At 39.3% G+C, this 20,737-nt stretch overlaps 2 protein-coding genes across 13 annotated transcripts in view; both read left to right on the forward strand.

The window, feature by feature from the left end:
* The window catches only part of hipk2 (homeodomain interacting protein kinase 2), a 66,523-nt gene extending 58,010 nt beyond the window's left edge, over positions 1 to 8,513 (forward strand). For 3 of the 6 annotated variants that reach the window (XM_067500253.1, XM_067500252.1, XM_067500250.1), the window contains exons 11-15: positions 338 to 520; positions 688 to 1,011; positions 1,609 to 1,853; positions 1,956 to 2,116; positions 2,340 to 8,513. In XM_067500253.1, the coding sequence (XP_067356354.1) occupies positions 338 to 520; positions 688 to 1,011; positions 1,609 to 1,853; positions 1,956 to 2,116; positions 2,340 to 2,804 (1,378 nt within the window). In that variant the 3' untranslated portion in view covers positions 2,805 to 8,513. Of the gene's footprint in view, positions 1 to 337; positions 539 to 687; positions 1,012 to 1,608; positions 1,854 to 1,955; positions 2,117 to 2,339 lie in introns of all 6 variants that reach the window. The other 3 variants (XM_067500249.1, XM_067500251.1, XM_067500248.1) reach the window with 1 other exon arrangement.
* Positions 8,514 to 9,901: 1,388 nt separating this feature from the next.
* The window catches only part of si:ch211-1e14.1 (UPF0606 protein KIAA1549), a 35,358-nt gene continuing 24,522 nt past the window's right edge, over positions 9,902 to 20,737 (forward strand). For 6 of the 7 annotated variants that reach the window (XM_067503078.1, XM_067503079.1, XM_067503082.1 and 3 more), the window contains exons 1-2: positions 9,903 to 10,128; positions 11,027 to 11,319. In XM_067503078.1, the coding sequence (XP_067359179.1) occupies positions 11,154 to 11,319 (166 nt within the window). In that variant the 5' untranslated portion in view covers positions 9,903 to 10,128; positions 11,027 to 11,153. Of the gene's footprint in view, positions 10,129 to 11,026; positions 11,320 to 20,737 lie in introns of all 7 variants that reach the window. The other variant, XM_067503081.1, reaches the window with a different exon arrangement.

Below are 20,737 nucleotides of genomic sequence, written 5' to 3' on the forward strand. Positions count from 1 at the left end.
ATTCAGAGCTGTCCATCTATGACCAGACATCACCCTCCCTGGATGGTGGCAGCCCTGTTGTCCTCTGAGAGATGACTGGGGAAAGTGTCGCACTTCCTCTGCAGAGCTATCGCTCCACAGCTGCTGGTGTCAGCTCCTCTGCCCTCCCTTTTTGCTCTCTTGTTCCATCTCCTACCTTCTATAGAACAGTTAGCTGCTGCCACCCACTGGCTGGTGTGAGAAATAGCCCATTGTTCTTATTCTTACCAACGTTGGATTTGTTGTTTGGGTATATACATCTCAGCATGTCGTGCTTTTCTTATTCTGTTGTTAATGTGAGATTATTTTTTTTTTGCAGGAGCTCCCACCCTCATGGCAGCCATTACAATCCCATCATGCAGCAGCCAGCCTTATTGGCTGGCGCTGTCACACTCCCATCCAACCAGACGCTCAATGTGGGAGTGGCACATGTTATGAGGCAGCCTTCAACCAATAACAACTCTTCTTCCAAAAAGAACAAACAGCACCAGATGTCTGCCAGGTACTTCACATCCCTCAGGTGACTTCAGATTTACTGTAAATCCTCATCCTGACAACTGAAGATAATCTCAACTATGTATTATGTCTGTTAGCATTTGATTTTGAGTCATTGAATCTTTAGCATTTGTGCATTTTGCATAACATTCACCCCTCCCCTCTTCCTATTAGGAACATGTCAGCCTATGAGGTGTCATCCTCCCAGACGGTGCTGTCCCCACAGCGCTCCAAGAGGGTGAAGGAGAACACGCCCCCACGCTGTGCTGTGCTACAGAATGGCTCAACCTCGAACTGTCTGCCCCCGCAGGGCTGTGGGGGCAGTGGGTGGGGTGCTAGCGAAGCAGAGCAGGCTTCCAGCACCACCCGCGACCATCAGTACCAGCACCATGTCCCCAGACAGACCATCATCATCCCCGACACGCCCAGCCCTGCAGTCAGCATCATCACCATCAGCAGTGACACAGATGAGGAAGATGACCATAAACAAAACAAAAGGTCAGCCCTGGGAGTGTTAAATGGGCCTTTTCAAAAGGATGACATGCATCTGCTTTGAATTAGAAGGAGAGTTCCCATCAGTGCCAGCAAACTAAGAAGCCAAACTTCTGTCACCTTATGCTCTTTCATCAATTAGTGCTCAACATATTTCAGGCATTCTGAATGACATATGTGTGACACATTTGTTTTTTGTTAGCAGATGACTCTGTAACTGTAAAACATGTAATATGATCAAAAAATATAAAATAAGTTACTCAAGGCCAGTAGCAACCTCTAAGGTTTTAATCACATTAGTTTCACACCAATAGGACCACTTGTTTAGAAAAATGATGCCCTATGCTGTAACACAAAGCAAGTGGTCACAAGGAGGAAGTGGCAGAAAGTCAACAAGCTAGCAACAAGCTCAACAAGCTGGTAAATATTGGCATTTATCCCTGCAAAAACATTTAGATGTACAGTATTTTTGCACAATAAAGTAACATATATATTTACAGGCTTAGTACTAAAAATATAGTACACACAGCATCTTTTTCCAATCACTGGAATAGATTTGGCATACTCAGTACAATCTCAGTTATTGCTTACTATTTCTTCCAGCTCATCTTCGAAGCAGAGGAAGAATGTCATCAGTTGCGTTACTGTCCATGATTCACCTGACTCTGACTGTTCCAGCAACAACAGTCCCTACACCGTGGAGTCCAGACCCCCAAACAACAACAGCTACGACACAAAGACAACCATCCTGGACAACTACAACAACGGGAACCCCCGCACCATCATCATCCCCCCTCTCAAAACCCAGAACAACGAGGTCCAGAATGAGTGTGAGCGCCTGATCCCAGGTAAAGGACTTTGACAGACTCTAGCTTGCAACATTCCGTATGATTCTAGTTATCAAGTTTTCTTTTCACCAATTAACCAAACCTGTATCCCCTCGTATGCAGAAACAATGAACCATCAGAATTCAGCTTACAAGTACAAATCCTCCAACGGAGTGGTGTCAGGCAATAATCATGTACCAGCGAGTGTGACTGGAGGTGGGTCCTACCGACAGCAGCGCTCAGGGCCACACCACCTTCAGCAGCAGCCTCTCAATCTCAGCCAGGTTTGGAGAGCCGTTGATAATCACTATTCAATTTCACATGCCCAAATGTCACGTTTTTTAGAAATAATATAACATTTTTGTGAAACAGGTATATTCACTGTCTTCCTTTGAGTTTGACGAGATATGTGTATCATTCTCATGCAGCTGATTAGCTTAGCTTAGCACAGAGTTGTTCACAAAATGGCTACCATTATATCTAAATCTCTATTATCTCCTCTTTCAGGCCCAGCAGCACATGGTAACTGAGCGAAATGGAGGTCATCGGCGTCAGCAGGCATACATTACCCCCACCATTGCCACTCAGGCCCCCTACTCCTTCCATCACAACAGCCCTCCTCACACAGGCAATGTCCACCCACACTTGGCAGCCACACATCTGCCTAGCCAGCCCCACCTCTACACATATACAGCCCCCACGGCTTTGGGCTCTACCGGCACTGTGGCCCACCTGGTGGCGTCACAAGGCTCGGCACGTCACGCCGTCCAGCACGGAAGCTACCCACAAAGCCTCGTCCACCAGGTCCCAGTCAGCATGGGCCACCGTGTGCTGCCCTCGCCCACCCTGCACCACAGTCAGTACCAAGCCCAGTTTGCTCATCAGGCCTACATCAGCGCCTCGCCTGCCTCCACTGTCTACACTGGATACCCGCTGAGCCCCACCAAGGTCAACCAGTACCCTTACCTCTAGAGAACACACTGACTGACACTGGAGAGCCTGACCCAGCGCTGCTGCTTCCCCTCTGAACCCGCCCACCCTGAGCCCCATCGACATCCTAAACATCCTCTCCTCAACCTCAGACATAAACTGAGACAGAGGAACATGCAATCCTCATGAAACTGTCACGTATAACTTGAAGATATTAATGATAGGGAGACAAGAAAAAAAAGATTCACAACCTCTCTCGAAGGGAATGATGGGGTTGAATTTCAGAGGGGTATAATTCCACATGTTTTCTTTCGAAAGTATTTTTTTTTTGGTTGTTGTTGTTTTTTCCCCTTGAAGGGCCAGTTTTTGCTTTTATTTGATTTTTCTTTTTTATTATATTTTGCTTTACTTTATGAGGAAGGTAATGTCTCATTACTTTTGCAGGAAATCTTGAAACAGGCCTTTTGGGACAGTGGAGGTTTTCTGGTTTGTTTTCCTTTACTTTCCCCTCTTAAATTTGGAAAGTGACTGTTGAACAGAGGTTACTGACTGGAAGTTGGAAATCCCTAGAGAATTGGGAGAAGGTGAAATACGGAAACCTGCTGCTCTTCAAAGAAAAAAATATTGATGGCCTTGAACTGTCTTAATATTTCCAAATCATTCATGGTGTGGGGAGAAAAGAGAGGCAACTCCCCCCACTCCACCTTCTCCAGTCGAGGAGGCTTCTGGAAATATAACCAACAGAAGACAACAAACTTTTTAGTGTATTTATAGGTATTTTTTCCTTTTTGTTTCACCTTTCTGATGACATTTCAGTTTTAGCTAGGTGTCTTAGCTGGGCCCCGTTCTTAGAATGTAGCAGTCTACACCTGTTTGTTTCGAAATGACAACTTTTTCCCTCTGATACCGATAGATTTATTTCTTCTTTTTTTTCAATGTGATTGCACAAAGTGGTTATAATAACATAGGCATGTACAACGTGATTGTCTGTGTGTGCTACTGTCAGCCATGCGTGTGTAATCCACCTCCTCAAAACCCTGTTAAGTCTTTATGTTTTGACCATTGTTCCCTCGTAGTGCCTTACAGATATTACTACACAGTTTACTTGGCTTGGATCCTGAAAGCCACAAGAGACTATAGTTATACTTAGAAAGACATGTTTCCCTGGTTTGACATCCTAGTTGGGGCAGTTGTAACTCTCTTCCAGGTGTAGGGTCAGCCCTTCCTGTTTCTGGTCCTTAATGACAGCATGGTATAGACGATGAAGATTAATGTCAGTGTTGAGTGCTGAGCTCTTTTATTATGTGTGCATGAGATAACTTGCCTGAGGTACTTACCAAAGTCAGATAAATTCTTGTTACACTTGCTCTGGATATTAATGTAAATATGAAAATGTACAGTATAGCTGTAGCTGTAAACCTTTATCACAGTGACACCCAAAATGTGGTTTTAGATTGGACTATATCAGTTTTTTTCTTTAATCACACAAGGGACTTTATGCATCGTGACTACAGAGCAGAACATAAGCTCAGTTTTTATGTACAAGGAAAGAGTTACAGTAGAATGTACAAAAGACACAGTCGAGGTCTTTTTTTAAAGGTTAAAAGCTAGTCTGAGAGAAGGGCCTGACAGAAAGTGATTGTTGCCATGAGGGGGATTCTGTGAGGCTAGAGATAGCCTGGCTTCAGCGAAGACACAGAGCATAGAAAGAGGGAGAGAGAGAGTTATTTGAGAGGAATAGGCACGAGTGAGGGGGCTGGTTGAAAGCATAGGGTCAGTTTAGGTAGGGACTGTCGAGGGCAGGGTGACACTCTATCTTAAATTGGACTAAAATGGTAGCAAGTTGGCACTGAGCAGGTTGATAGTAACACTGAGCCTGGGTGGTTGGTAGGAGTTGCAGCAGCACTACCTTGCCTGAATGCACACTCATAAATCTGACATGGATACTTTTGTTGTTGTCATTTGTTGCTGCTGCCACTCGTTTTTCCAGTAAAGATAATTGGAAGTTATTTGTTGCGCTTGAGGTTTGAGTAGCATCTCAGAGCTGCAAGAACAGAACAGAAGGGAAATGCAACAGCATACACCTGGAAGGGCACCTTGTGGATGATTTGTTGCCACTGTCCATTTGTCTTCGAACCAGGTACACCACGGACACACCACAGACGGGACACCTGAACACTTAGTTAACCAATAGGGCTGTCGCTTTGTGTTTTTGCTGTTTAATTTCTTTTGTAGCCAGTGATACAAATAATATCCTCTGTTCACTTCACCTCTTGAACGTGGGCACATTCAAACTGCTGGTGGTTTAGTGGAAGCCTTCCCCTCTCCTTCATGTTATGCCATAGTACTTGCATTTGAAGTGGTTTTATTTTAACTTAACATTATCTTGAACTCTTTTGACATGGCTGTAGTACATGTTGTGTTTATTTTTAGAGATTGTTGCAATAATTCTCGTGGATGTTTTATCAGAGTGTGGGTGTGTGTTTTTATTATTCCTAAGGCTCATTTCTATTTTGTAACCTGGGGGTTGATGTACAGTAATATTAAGTATTCCATGGAGGTGGGTGCACCTGTGTAAAGTGATGCAACACTGCTGATGATAATGTGGAGTTACAGATAATCCAATGGGGTAAATAATAATAGGTAAATAATTGGCTTGAGGGTGCCACACCCCAGAGTGGTCTTTCATTCTGGTTCTTGTTTCCCCCCAAAACGCCTCACTCCTCATCAGGTCCAGCATGCAAGCATTGGGTCCGGACTCTTAAAGATGTGATTACATAGTACGTTGCTGGTTACATCATTTGTCTTTGTTCTGTTGTTTTCTTTTTAATTTATGTTATCTACTTAATTTCTTCATGGTCACTGGGGCCTAAGCACACATGCAAATAGGGAGATGATTTTCTGTTGAAATATGTGGCTCCTCTGTTAACGAGACAGACTACTGAAACATTCCACTGTTTGAGGGAATTTGGCATTACCCATGCTACACTGCTGTCTTGTCCCCAATCTTGAGATAGCGTTGTCATGCTCAGAATTTTTTGCTTTTCCTCCCACCAAAGAATTCAACAGATTGAACATGTACAGCACAGCACACAGTACAGTATAAGCAATCCTCCACAGCGTAGCTAGAGTAGATTGGCAATAACTTCTGGTCTCCTGTTTTTAACACTTTACAATTGCTTTTAAGGATGTTATGTGTTTTGCCCTAGAAAATGCATGCCTGCAATGTAAACAAGGAGGATTTAACATTTTTAAAGGAAACAGCACAGTCTTTAATTTGGTTAGAATTTAGACATTCAACTACGAGATAAGAGCTGCAGTCTGTTACGGAGATGCTTCTGTTTTACTTTTCCTTATTCTTCATACTTGGCTCCTGCTTAGACCGAATAATTATTTAACCTCTCTTTAAATTGTTTTATAATTTGGTTGTTTTTTTATGTTGTTGTAGCTTTATTGCTGTTGTAAGAAAATGAATTTGCATAAAATAGGCTTGTTTTACATTAGCGTGCCATGGAATAGAATGACCTGTCAAAATAAATTAATCAAAACAAACAAAAAAAGATATACCAACTATACCTTTAAAACCATGGTCACCTGAACAAAATGAATGTAATATGTGACCTGCAACATCTGAAATGGCTTTAGATCTTTCTCAGTGGGTGACAATTAATTACTTTCTCTACCATTTGTGGCCGTGCATGATGCAATAATTAAACATCTGATCTCCAGCAAAACCCCATATGAGACAAATAATGTAAAATTACCACTGTCCTCATGATTAGGGGTTATAGAATAAGAATTATTTTCTCAAAGGAACCATTCAATTAAGAGAAGCCCTATGTGTGCAACGTTGTAGAAAATAACTTGATGTGTATGATACCTTTGTCTACCACTCTGTTTCTCATAACCAATGTTTTGTGTTTTATAAAAAAAAAAAAAAAAGGGGAATCAGAAATGCGAGCATTGATGTAGATTGAGTGACCTTACAATTACCAAAATGTACTTAAGTAGAGTGTAAAATGTTTTGTGCATAGCCTTCTCAGCTAGTGACTTTAATGTTAGAGTACTGCCTTCCAAATAACCAACAAAACCTCGAAAGCTTTAAGGAGACAAAAAAATTGAGAAAACGAAATAAGGCAGTGACTCCCTCTATATAAAGCCGGGCATTTTACTAGGCAATACACTTAAGATTCCATCTGTGCTCATGGATTTACACTAAATAGTCCTCCTGGAGCTTTGGAAAGGCGGAAAAACATTCCTGAGGTCATAGCACACAGTGCTTTAAATTAGTCTACTTTGGACAAACTCCTATAATGTAACTTGAAGCTTGGCAAGAAATGAACAGACAACTCGCAGCATCAACCCACATCAGCGATAAATAATTTGGCAAAGTTGCAACCCAAAGTACAAGTGTTAGGTGGAATAATGATGTGCTGATTTACTATCTTTCACCAGGAAATTCATAATCAAGCTACATAAGCATTCTTAAAGCCCTTTTGGATGAGTGTATGTTTTTGTTTTTTAAACTTTGTTGAGGAGTTGTGCTCCTTTTGCTGGCTATTCCTTGGTGGAATTCAGGGTCAGGTGGTCAAGGTTTGATGCCGTCACTGATCCATGCTGTCACATGTTTCTAGTGCATAACATTTAGAAACCAAAAGTGAGTTGGTTATTGTTGTTTTCCGACCATATTCATTTATTGAAATGTGTGTGATACCAGACAAGGATATGGGATAATGTCTAGCATTTTAAACCCCCGATTTTTGGTCTCAGTTTACCTGAATGGAAAAATGTTGATCTCCAGTTGTCTTTGTAGTCTTAATAAGGAAATCGAGAAGTGGTAGACCAAAGCTACGGTCAAATTTGCCTGTTTATACTACAGAAATACCTTTAACTAGAGGTCAAAGTCACATTCCCTTTGGATATATTCTCACAAATAGAACAGTGATTTAGTGTAGTTCAACTTGCACAACAACATTTATGCAAGTGATTTAATTTAAATCTCCTTAAAACCTAAGAGTGCATCAAACCATGACCCCCTTTTGTGTCCATTGCTGTATGGTTTCTCATCGGTGTAAAATCTCATTCTTTGTCGATAAAGATAATGCGTGCTGCAGTATTTCTTAGAATTCTTTTCTGTTATTTGTCATTTCCTTTTTACTTTTCTTTATCTGGGTTTGATGTCTCATTATTTCAATCTGTTGATGTAGCATTATATGTATACCCTGTTCCTTAGCCTAATAATATTAAGTATGTTATGAGAATGGATATTTTACTGGCTTTATAGAATGTTTAAATAAATATAATAATGACAATAAGAAGGATTAATTAAACCTCCTAACAGGTTGAGTACTTGCTACTAAGCGCTTGTGTTACCATTATGATGTTGTGTGCTTCTCTTAATAATTTTCGTTGTAGAAAAATGGAGTGAATTTATATTAGGCTTCGAAAAAACTAATGATAGCATACATGTAAATTTTACAGGAGGATTTTAACAGACAAACAGCTTTGTCAAATAGAAGAATATAGTTATTTTAATTGTCCTCTTTACTAACTGTAGGATGAGAAGGGGCTCGCGTTGTGGTGAACTATGTTATAGCTTGTTATTCACTGTTACTTTTGATCATTTTTTCGGTCTCCGAGGTGAATCGAGTTATTAATGAGAATTTGTATGCTCACATATGCATATTGTATATGTGTAGAAATGTAATCACACTTTGTCTTGGATTTACATTAAACTGTCAAGTCACGGCACCAGTGTCCTGTTTTCTACTGTGTGTGCATGAGATTTTTTTGTGCAACTAAAGTATTTTAATACACTATAAAGAAAATCAAACACAATATTCCACAGACATACTACATGCAATTACTTCAAAATGTTCAACCTGTTTGATATCAGTTAACAATTACTTTACTATTTTTGGTTTCAGTGGTGCCAGTACTGAATTTCTGTAGCATAGTGGAATTATTTAATTTCATTAGCTTTTTGAAGTATTTCTGCCTTGTGGCCTAATTGTTGAAGAACTAATTCCATAATGGGAAGAATACACCCTTTTAAAGGGACCTTTGTCAAGGCATTGAATCCATTAATGAAAGGTGTATTCTCTACAAATAGCAAAAGTAAGTAAAAGTACAGATACTGCTATATAATGCTATAAATATTATTATATATAACTCAAAATTACCAGTATCCTGCATCTACATTACACAGGTATTACTAGCAATTTGTACTTGTTATGTTCAAAGTCCTCTCACACAACATATATAATGTGATCCAAAAATGTTCTGGAATAATGTGTTATTAATAGCAAGGACAATTTATTTATATAGCACAATTTTAAAAATTTTTTTTTAAATATATATATATATATATGGGATTTTCAAAGTGCTGTACAGATAAATGTTGAATTGACCAGCGACATCTGAAATATTTAAGGAAGCAAATATAAACGATGTATTAGAAGTTTAATGCATTTTAGGAGCAACAGAGCCAAACACACGGCCACCTACTTAATGGCCACTAGGTGGCTGTGTGCACCAAGTGTACACACTGTAATCTAGCACGGACGTGATCAGGGTTTGATGAGCTCCATTTATTTTCAACCACAAAAGCTTGCTATGCACGATGCTTTGAGCATGCACCAGCAGGCCATATCTGGGACAGTCCAAGCTCTTTGTAAATTGAAGCATTTACTTTCTGACAAAAATCCTGTTACCGAATATAGAAAGTATGCATTATTGTTCTGCCTTGTCAGGTTTTACACACACTCCGTTTAAATGGTGATGGGGTTGTACATGAAAACGCATAGTAATACTAACCAGTAGGGAGAGCTATACTAAAAAATGACTCTTTAGAGAAAAACATTCACTTTCATAGTTAACGCCAAAATTGATAAGAAGATATCTCTATCCAGCCAACAAACGGGCCGACAGTGACATACCCAGCAGTGGATATACCTCGTTAAGCGCATCATCGCATGAGGCAACGTTGCCGTGGAAGCCGCAGACGCCAGTCGAAAAGGACCAACCTAGTTTTTAAAAACTTCACTTTGACAGAAAGGCGCTGCAGCCAATGAGAACAGTTTTGAGAATTCATAGACAAATCAAATCCTCCGGAGGCGGGACTAAACCAACCCTCATGACGAGAGAAGGTAACAGTTACCAAAAGAGTGTCAGATGAAACCCAGCTATCCGCTCCTGCATAGTCCAGCTACACGGAGATAACTTCAGACGCAGACAGGCGGATTCACGAAGGTTAATGACGAAGCTTCAGGCAGCATTTCTATTCATTTTAAACGATATTGTCTCGTAACCCAGACAAAGGAATTGACAGATTTTGGAGCTCCCCATTTTTTTTTATTTTTTTTTGGTAAGTGTGAATGCGCAGCTATAACGGGAAAGGCTGGGGGAAAAGAAACGAGTCGTGATGTGTGAACACTTTTAGCTAGCTTTGCGAGATATGACCAAAGTATGGTAGCTAGCCCGCTGTTAGCATTTCACTGTGGCACTCAGACGAGGGATGTAACCTGCTTTGTCCAGGCTGTATAGCCACATGAGCGTGAAAGTAACGGGATGGGACGTAGGACAAGAGACTGTAGTGTTAATGTATCATCTTGCCACCCGTCATGAGGGCGACTGAAAGCTTAGCCACACGGCCGGGGGATAAAGTGTCTTCGTCTCCTTTATTTACCACGTTTAGTCGTCCATGTAACGTTAGAATAAGTTAACGTTGGGGTCTGATCCGATTTAAAAACGCCCCATGTAGGTTTGGACTGCCTTATTCTAACCCATGTGGCCGTGTGCATGAATTATGTCAGGTTTCTTTCACAGTGTTCAAACACAGGGCAAATCTCTGTGCAGGGTAGCCCCATATTTATTTTACACTTTAATGTATTGGGCTGTTTCTAGGAGAGATGCATCTTTTGTGTTTATTAGCGTGAGAGCAATGAAACAAAACATACAACTGCCAAGAAAATAATTAATTTAAGTGGCTAATTTGCCCTGAAATATTGTAAATATTCTGAAATATCTGTTCCAGCAAGCCTCTCTGTTATTAATGCTTTATTTATCATCTTTATTGTGAGCTAGGAGAATACAAACATAAATAATAAACGTTTTTAATAATTTAAATAGAGCATGTGTTTATGTGTCCATAAGTTTAGCTGAGGTTGTTTTAAGTTAATGATGAGCATTAATGGAGTAATGCTTAAATGGCACTGGTAAATGTGGCTGCTTTGTTTTGAATGTTGCTGTTTTGTTCTCAACAGTCATTCCCAGCTGTGAAAACGTGTAATGGAAGGAGGGGCCTCAAACTAAAGGAGACCAAACCAGGCAACCCACAATAGCCCAGACCTTGATAGTTGTGTTCGACATGAATTTTCTCGTCTCAGCTGGATGAAATGTCTTGACCTTTACCCCCGCCATACCATGGCAGGTTTAGTCTCCTCTTTAGGTTTGGTGGTGATGCTCAAGGCACTTATGCAAGCCCATGGCCAACGGGCTGCGTTTCTGGGAATGACAGTGTTGGTAACAGTGATCGCAGCTGACTCATCTGTTGCAGGTAAGAGAACACCTTTCCCTGACATGCACAACATGATCCATTAAGTTGTGTTTTGTGTTATGTAACACATGTATCTTGTAAAACATTCACTTAGCTTGGAAGAAAAGCATTAACTTCTTATAGCTGAAAGTGTACTCGATTGTGAAAAAAAAACATTTTTGTGTTTGGTATTTTATAATACCAGGTAGCAAATAAACAGATATTAATGTAGGGTCCACATTGTAAGGAAAACTATTACTTAGTCAAAGAGAATGTCTGCATAAATTGCACTATTAATATTTAATATTTATTAAGGTTCCTTTGTTTTAACTTTTATTGTTGACTTGGGGGCATGCTTGCAGAGCATGTATGCATATTTTCAGCACACAGCCAAGTTTTAGGATTGTTTGTGGTCCACTGAGCAAGTTGGGGTTGTTGGAGCTGGCGTTATTACAGTGTCCTGCTGAAGGCATATGAGATGATAACCAGCCATCTTCTAGGGTTACGATTACGACCTGATTGATGACATATTAGTGCGCTCAGTTTGCTTTGGTTTATAGTTTAATATGACAAGTTCTGTCTTACAAAATACTTTGATTTCTAACAGAATCAGAACTGTTACATGACTTTGGACATTCGCAATAAGGTCACACATTCAGGTCTTTTACTCAGGGCTTTTACAAGAGGTAAAGAGGCAACACAGACCAACCAGTTAAACCAATTTCCAGTAATTAGTGTAAGGAAAAGTGTCCAAATCCATTTACTCGATGTTTTCATCAAGCTTACTTTTAGAAATAGTGACATGATCCTTCCAACATCCCTCCCCCTACACATTGCCCAGTGAAAGGAACCCATTTTAAGGGCAGCCATAAATTCATGTTATTACATGGTAATAGGATTATGTAGTAAATGCCTGGGTAAAAGCCTTGTGCAGAAATTCAGGAATTAGTGAATCTCACACTCAGTAACACCTCCCTTGATAGTTAATTAAATACTGTCAGGCATGCTGTAAACAATTGCAGTGTGTAAGTTTTTTTTCTCCTTTTTTTTGTTTTGTTTTGTCTGTTTCTGGTATTCTACATTACCTATCTACACCCAACTGGTTTTTTGTTTGGTTTCTACATTGTATATAGTCCTCATGTGATGCCCAGGATGTGTTTGTACTGGGTGATGCAGCTTGATGTTTTGGACTGTAATGGTAGAACTTTTCCTAAGAACTAAACAGTTTTTTAAAAGTACAAATTCATTTTAATTAAATATTTAAAGGATTATGAGTCCCACTTTTGCTTGGTGCTGTACAGCAGAGTTTGTGGTAGATAGTTTGCTGTTTTATCATGCAGAACCCCCATGGGGATAACTGCTTTCCTGTGTCATTCCTTTCCTAGTCTTTGTGGGCTGGTGTCACATACTGTATAATTTACTGAATGTTGCCTTATTCAGATAGCAAGAAGCTAAGTCTGGTAGAGATTGAAAGTTAGCCCACATTTGCCATGGTCTGTATTTTTATAGGTAGACTTCATTCGACAAGGTGTTTACAAGTTTTATTCTTCTCTTATGTAAAGATAAGAGAAAATAGATAGAATCTTCTGCCAATGCAGAGATGCTGGCTTTGGTTGATACACTATATTCTCAACAATTTTATGATAACACCAAGCTACATACAGTTCTTTGAGGAGCATCTACCAAACTGTCAGGATCACCAACTTCACTTTCCCCTTCAAGACTTTTATTTTGCAGTCACTTCCTGTTCCTGTTGCCGTCACATTTTTCCCCGCTTTACTAAAGACAAGCAATTAGTTTCACCTGCTCTCACCACTCTGCTTATATACCTCCTCAGTTCCCTCACCAAGCTGTCAGATCGTCTGCTTTCTCACCACAGCTTTCCAGTGATCATCTAATTCATCTTTGCTATCTACGGTTCAGACCATGCTACCTTTTTTTGGTCTGACTCTGCCTGCTACTTTGGTTATATGAGTAACTGCTCCCTATTGACTCCCTGTTCCCAACTTAATGAATGACTAGGATTATAAGTACTGTTATCTGCCCATGAGGGATCAAGTTCTTCACAAGCCCTTGTAACCACGTGATTATAAGGAGAAGATTTACCACGTCATGTCTACGTTTTGATCATGCCATGTTACGTTTTTACCAAGCTACGTGATTATCTCCTACTACTCTTATGCGGAACTCAGACGAGTTCATTTCATCTTGTCCCACACGCTAACTACCAGGCTTGCCTCTGTGTTACGGATCCAGACCACTACATCTTCCCATTTCCCTACCCTATCTTCAAGTTACTCAACCTCGCTGCATCTCAAGATTTATTGACGAATCAAATCAAATTTGTCCCTTGCCTACAAGCTTTAGAAAACAAGTGGTTAAGTTGAGAGTCCTTAGCTGACAACAAAGTCAGTGTCAGGCTCCCTGGGGCATCCTTATTTACACAAAGTCTCCTACCTGTTGCAGAATACTGTGAATACAGATACTCAATGAGGCAAAATAAAGCTGCAGAAAGTAGAGATTATGCTTTTGTAAGACAGAAGGGGCTCTCCATCTTTACCTTTATTCATGCACAGGATGACAACAGTGTTTTCATGGTTTGTTTCAACAGTGAAATTACCAGTCAAGTTTCTTTTTCCAGGGTCAGAGAAGCACACTTTCAGTTTCTAGGTCAAATAGAGCATAGCGAGCTACGTATAATTGTTCCCCCAGATCCAGCATCCTGCTGTAGCTTCCCTCTTTCTTATTTCACTGCCCTCTTCCTACTACTTTTGGGAAAGAAAATAGTTATCTATGATATGTAAAATGATGCACAGCTTTACAAATACTGTATGTGGGGTATAAGTATAATTCTAATACCATAAAGTGCCCTTCCACTTTTGCCTCAGCAGTCTCTCTTGCTGTACTACGGTGAGTGGCGAGTTCAACACAGTAAAAGCTGCAGGCTAGTAAAGTCCTGGCTCATTACCAGTGCTGTCCATCCATTGCCATGTGAAAAGTGATCTGTGTGAGATGACAATATGGCCATTCATTATTCATTAGAGCTGGGAGCCAGTTGCACATCAATGGGTAAAACCTATCAAAAGCCAAACACTGGGTACTTTTGCATTCACCATGCCTGCAGCCTAACTACAAACATCTATTGGAAAGCATCCAGTGACTGACCCTGACAGTCTACTAACTGGCCTGTCCTAGCATTATTTAGCTGTATGGAGAGCAGTAAGAGAGAGTCAGCTGCTCAAGGATGTGTCTATAACAGCACACAGACACATTAAAGACAGTCCTGTTATGTTATCCTTCTACTTGACAATCGGTTTACTTTATAATGTTTTCAGTTACATTCACATATCAAAGTTACTATCCTGCTATCCTGAGTGTGGGTTAAATCTAATTTTTTTCATTTTTTCCAGTTGTCTGCTTTTATCTGCATCATACTAGTAGGTTGTGATCTGAAGTTACCATTGTGGGGGCATAGTGAATGTACATCTGTTAGTGATTTTTGTCTGCCCCTTTTAGGTTTTCACCAAGGCAATTTTCCACTACAGTTTCAGCCCCCTACAAGTGGCCAAACGTAGTAGTAGTAACATTTGAATTGTTTGGTGGTTGCTTGTTCATTTTGTTTTTGTTTGTTTGTTTTGTTTCTTAAATGTTGTTGGTTGGTTTTATCCAAACACATGACGTGTGTTTACAGTTTTTCATTTTACAAAAGTATATCTAACTTAAAGGTAATGTTTTAGAATGGTTTGCTTTTCTAGAATTATTTGCTTTAAGCCATATCAGCTATGGCAAAAGATTTAATGCAAAGATATAATACTTACAAATAACATTACTTCTTTAGCTCCATATTCTTCATCTTAAGCTCATAAAGCTCATGTTATTTGTGGAAAATTTATTTTGGAAAAAACAAAAGTTAGTCCTAACAATGATAGACTAATTTAGCAGTGTCTTGTTAGAGAATTACCAGAACAAGCATTTTTCATTGAAATGATTTTGTCTGTGTCTATAATCACACTTGTAAAACTGAGAAGTCTACTGTCTCTCACTAGTAACAGTTCCCTTGGCATAAGCTGTTGGTACACATGCCTTTTGTAAATAAATTGGCCTGACTGTGCTTACAGTTTCTCATACTAATTGCCTGTCAGTGTTGGGAGCTTCAAATGTGCAATGCAAAGTTTGTGATTTGACAGAAGGCAACATTGAGGCCATATTGTGCTCAACCCAAATCACTATGTGCTCTGATGAACTGCAGCTGATTTTTTATATATTTATCAGCGCAGATGGTGTTGTTCAGACCGCCTTGTTTTATGCCACTTTGGGCTAAATCACTTTCTTATAGGCCTCTGAAGAAATCTGTACCTACAGTAAATACTGTATTTACCCAAACCCTGGGCAGATTATTCCCTTTGTCTGCTCTCATATTGACTTCAAGGCGGGTTAGAAAATTGTTTTTTTCCACTAGAGCTTAACCTAACTCATTTGATAGTGTTTGTTCTCCCTGGACTTACAGCCTGAGGAAAGTGGCCTGCTTTGGGAGGATTGAGGCTACGTTGAGGAGGGTACTGAATGACACAATCCTCTGGGCCTCTCTGGTTTCAAGTCTTTGCTTTCCTGTCTTTCAAAAAAAAGAAAAAACTTTCTGCAAAAAGTGTGAGCGAACCCAAATTTTGTGTGCTTGTCATTGTCCTTGACATAAGCATTGCACCTTCATAATCCACACTTTGAATTTGACAACATTTTCATAGCTACATATTCTTTGTATCTGTGAGTTTGTGTATCTCGAGCTTAATGATCTTAACTTCTTCAGTATGTTAAAGTGTAACCTAATGCACTACAATTCCCTTACATGTTATTGCAAATGTTTAGTTAAGTCAACTTTACCTTTATTCCCATTCCATTCCCATTTCCATTACTTCTCTTCCTCCCTCTCGTTTGGACTCATACAACTCCCTTCCCTCCCCCCTAATCCTGCTCCCCCTCTTTTTGCAATTCCCTTTCTCTTATCTGAAAAGTATTCCTTCAGGAAAACAAAACAAGTCTCATATTTGATGAAGTGCAGGCATGACCTCAGTCATGTCATGCTCATTTTTCGGCCAAATCAGATCTGTGAAAAACTTTACAGTAGATGTTAGCAACCTCCCAAACTATAAGTTTTTGTTGTCATTTGTCTTTATTGACCTGTTATATCATAAGTTAGTTTTGCATTCTGCATTATTTATAACCTCTGCTTTATTCCTTTTTACATTGTTTTAACTTTTGACGTAGGCTACACAACAAGTACAGTCAGTGCATTGAAACACAGCTTGTGTAGATTTTCTAATGAATGGGGGACAGATTGAGTTTTGCGACAGAGCTTGATTTAATTGCACTCCACTGATAAAAACAATAGAATCTTTCCCATCTTAAAAGCTTCCTCGATAAACCAAACTTCAGCACAGTCATATCTTAATTGTTCAACTGCACTCAGTATATGCTGCTCCTGCCAACTGCGAAGAGCCAGTCACGCAAGGGGCTCAGTTGAAAACAGATCCATGTGTGGGGTTGGAGTTAGCTAGCATTAATACCAAAAGACTCTTTCTTCTCTCTGTTCTTTTTTTTTTTTTTTTTTTTCAAATTACACAACCATTAAATTACTTTTGGCAATAAGGATTCTCACAAACATAGGAAATGATATAATTAGAGGGCTCTGTAATTGGAATCTCAGATTTTTTTGAGACACATAGGAATATACGTGTGCATGTGTGTTTCACAGCTGCTTGACTGATACCTTCCATCCGTAGTAGTGTAGTAGAGTATTAAAGTTATTCTGGTAATTAAAAGTTGGTTGGTTTTCAAACAATGCCCTGAAATTTCACTATATAAAACAACCCAATTGGACTTCATCTTGTGTGTTTTATCTGTTTGTGTTACAGATTTTCTCCTTTGTGCTAAAAATGGAGATGCTTATTCTTTCAGCATAGAAATTATTTTTCGGCTTCACCCAACCCCAGTAACACATTTGTTGTCATTTTCATTGTCTGCAAATGCTGCTGCCAATGCAATTGTTTTGTCTGTCATCACCCATGTGCCCAAATATTTCCCTATGTTAAAGGACACTGATTCAGTTAAGAGTATTGCCTTATTCCTTTGTCTGGCTGAATAAAGGAAGCCGGGGCACACTATTTATATTATTCAATTCCAGACATCAGAAAAGTGCTGTCTGTGCACAAGTAATATCAGGTTAGCTCTTTTTCAGCCTTGGGATCAGTAGTCATGCGTAGATGGTAAAGCCAAAATCTTTCTGTCTCACTTGTAGAATATATATCTTCTTGTGTTCATTGGTGCTGGCTCCATCCAAGTCACTGTTATATGGAGAAATCATTTTTGTTTTTATACGCTTTAGTTTTCTGTGTTTATATAGTTAACATTTTTGCAGGTTAGGCTAATTTGATAATCATAGAAAAATGAGAAAGAGCTGCATTGCAGCAAATTCAACATCCAGAGTCAAATAAAGGGATGTTTCTACAGCAGTCCTGGTTTTCATGTCTAATTGCCCATTTGTTCAGACAGCGTTGTGTATAAAACAGCTAGACACATACTGTATATAGGTTAGTAAAGCTGTGATGATCTAATTTATAATCTCATAAGATGTCATTGTCCATCCAGGCAAAATGGGTTAGTGTTATTAGTGTCATAGGCCTAAAGTTGTGTCTGCCTGCAGCACTATCTATCCCATTCGCTCTCTTTTTATTCCATTGTTGGGATTGTATAAAGGAACATCAGATCAACAGATCAACTTCCAGCAGCAATAACCCGTCTCTTGTCAGAATCCTTTTAACATGATATCTGGCAGCTATTGAAAAACAAACCAAACACAACTTATTTTGAGCTGTTGCAGGTAGCAGGTGAAGGTAATTTATTAAGCAAAGACACAAAGGTATTTTACTAGGTTCTTCCACCTATTTGACTATTTTGAATCCCACCCAACCAGGTGTGGCCACACTCAGCCACCTTGGTGCTGTTCCCGATCCCAGATAAAATGGGAGGATTGCAGCAGGAAGGTTATACAGCATAAAAACTCATGTCACATCAACATGTGGAACACTTTCCGATGTGGCGGTCCCTGAAGGGAAAAGCAGAAAGCCGTTGATCCTTGAATTTATACAATGCACTTAATCAATAACTGACTGTTTGTTTGTTTTCTTTTTTGTTTTTTTGTATATATAGCCCAAAGTAAATGACTAGGATGTTGCAGGATTTGCTATCTTATGAAAAATTTTGTTCAGTGCATGTACAAGGCAGCTACTCATTAGACACATCAAGACCTGATGAACAGAAATGAAATCTCATTAGCGTGGGATTTTTCAATGTGATGAATAAGTAAAAATCTCCCAGCATTAATTCTTTAGCATTGTCAGAGTAATGAGACTGTCATATATTTTCATTAACGAGGACATGACACAGGTTTCCGTAACTTTTTGGAAGGAAGCAAGGTAATGTTTTAAAGCTAAATTAAAAGTGTATTGGCTTCAAATACGGCTAATGCAATGCAAGACATATTTAGGTAACAAGTTAATTAGTAGTTAAATGAGGATCTGTTTTGCAATGACTGACTTGGTAGAAAAGCTACTGCAACCCTCAGTCAGTTTGATATTTGAAGGTGTTGCTGTGCTTGGGTCTCAGTGCTTAGTTTCACAATCAGGCCCAACAATGACTGACCAGCGAAGCATGACACACTCATGTTTCAAGGGACAGGTGGCAGTGCTGGTCAGTCTTCATGGCCTTTTGTCAATTTACTTTGCATACTGTATTGTAAACCCCAGTTCATGCTGGTCTCAGTTGCTCTGTCCATGGCTGCTGTCTGTTGTACTGAGCTCTAAATATCATTATCTAAGATTAGCCTTTAAGTATTAAGAGCATGCCTGCTTAATTATTAAGAATAATAAGACAGGTCTTTCTACAAACAATTTATCTTGTGTTTAGCACAATTACATTATTTTATTTCATAGGTTATGGATTTTATCTGTTATGAATGTATTATTAAACCATCATCATCGTTCTTATCATTTTTACCATTGTCACTAACACTACAATTAGTACTATCAGTATTATCATTGAACACCTGACAAAATAATCTTTGTCTAAATCAGCTAGATGTTTTTTCACCCATTCATGCATGTTTAATTGTCCTAAATATGACTGTAGGGGTGTGATGAGAGGATGTGACATTTTGGTGTCATGTAGTATCACAAAATAACCTCAACATCAGCTTGTTCTTCTGATAAGCATGGTCTTAAGCTCTTTGTTCCTTCATGTCTGTAGTCCAAATGTATTGGTGTTTGCAGCCAAATAAAATTACTTGCAGAAACGATCAGCATAATGTACTGAATGTTTAAGTGAACAGTGTACCTTAAACACATTCAAACTGACTGGTTACCATTTGTCCCATAGTGTTCATGCTGCCTAGCTGAGATTATTGTTTCCAGCTTATACTGTGTATTATCTTTCTCACAGTCAAAGTGACTGAGCAGTTAAAACACTGTGACCTCTTCTTTCCATATGCTCTTCTTGTGGCCATAGTATTTAAACCTTCCTCACAAACCAGATTGATAATGTCATTAATTAAGTGCCTTGATATAGCAGATATAACATGCTGCTAGTCCTCCATTATTTTGTGTGTTTATAGAGTGTGGGTGGGTTGGTGTTTGCATCTGGCCAGCTGTGCTTCGCATTCAAAGACTTGGCACAGCAAACAAGGAGCTGTGTGGCAGTTTAGAGAGGCAGCACAAAGTAGTCTCTATCTAGAAAACGAGGTTTTGGTTTTTCAAGTCCTTTCTTAAGGGCTTTGTTATAATAGCATGTTAGCTCAATTAAAGAAGCAGTAGGTTATAATTAAGTTGGGAGTTTTCTCCTGGACTAAGTCAGAAGCAGTTCACTTGAATGAAGCCACTTGTTACATTAAAGATGATGTATATTCTTTTTTGTTGTTGTTGTTGTTGTTGTTGTTGATGCAACTTTTTATTTGTGATCTGTTTTGCGCTGTGTTAAAAATAGATTTCTCCCTCAGCTGATTCTGTGGCTATTTTCAAGTGTGTATGATTCTTCAGAGCCCCTGTACACTACAAAGAGCAGCGGCATTACGAGCTGCTGCTGAATCACTATTTAGAGGCTCATCATGTCTTGCTTCTGGCAATGGAAGCAGTTGGTGCCTTTAAAGTCTTGGTCTGATCAAGACTTATTCTTTCAAGGACAAAGTCAAGATGTTCAGCGTGCATTTAATGTGTTTAAAAAAGCCATTGTGTAACTTTCCTTGATATGGATTGTTTATGCTTTCATTATGCAGCATTTTGATATTACTAACCCCCAAGTACCCCTAAGATAGTCTTTAAAGAAGTTTAACCTGGCACCTGTCTTGGTAAATGGCTGCTTATATAATGCATTTATCCAATGCTTTTCATACACA

Source organism: Channa argus, chromosome 4, assembly GCF_033026475.1.
Source record: "Channa argus isolate prfri chromosome 4, Channa argus male v1.0, whole genome shotgun sequence".
Taxonomy (NCBI): domain Eukaryota; kingdom Metazoa; phylum Chordata; class Actinopteri; order Anabantiformes; family Channidae; genus Channa; species Channa argus.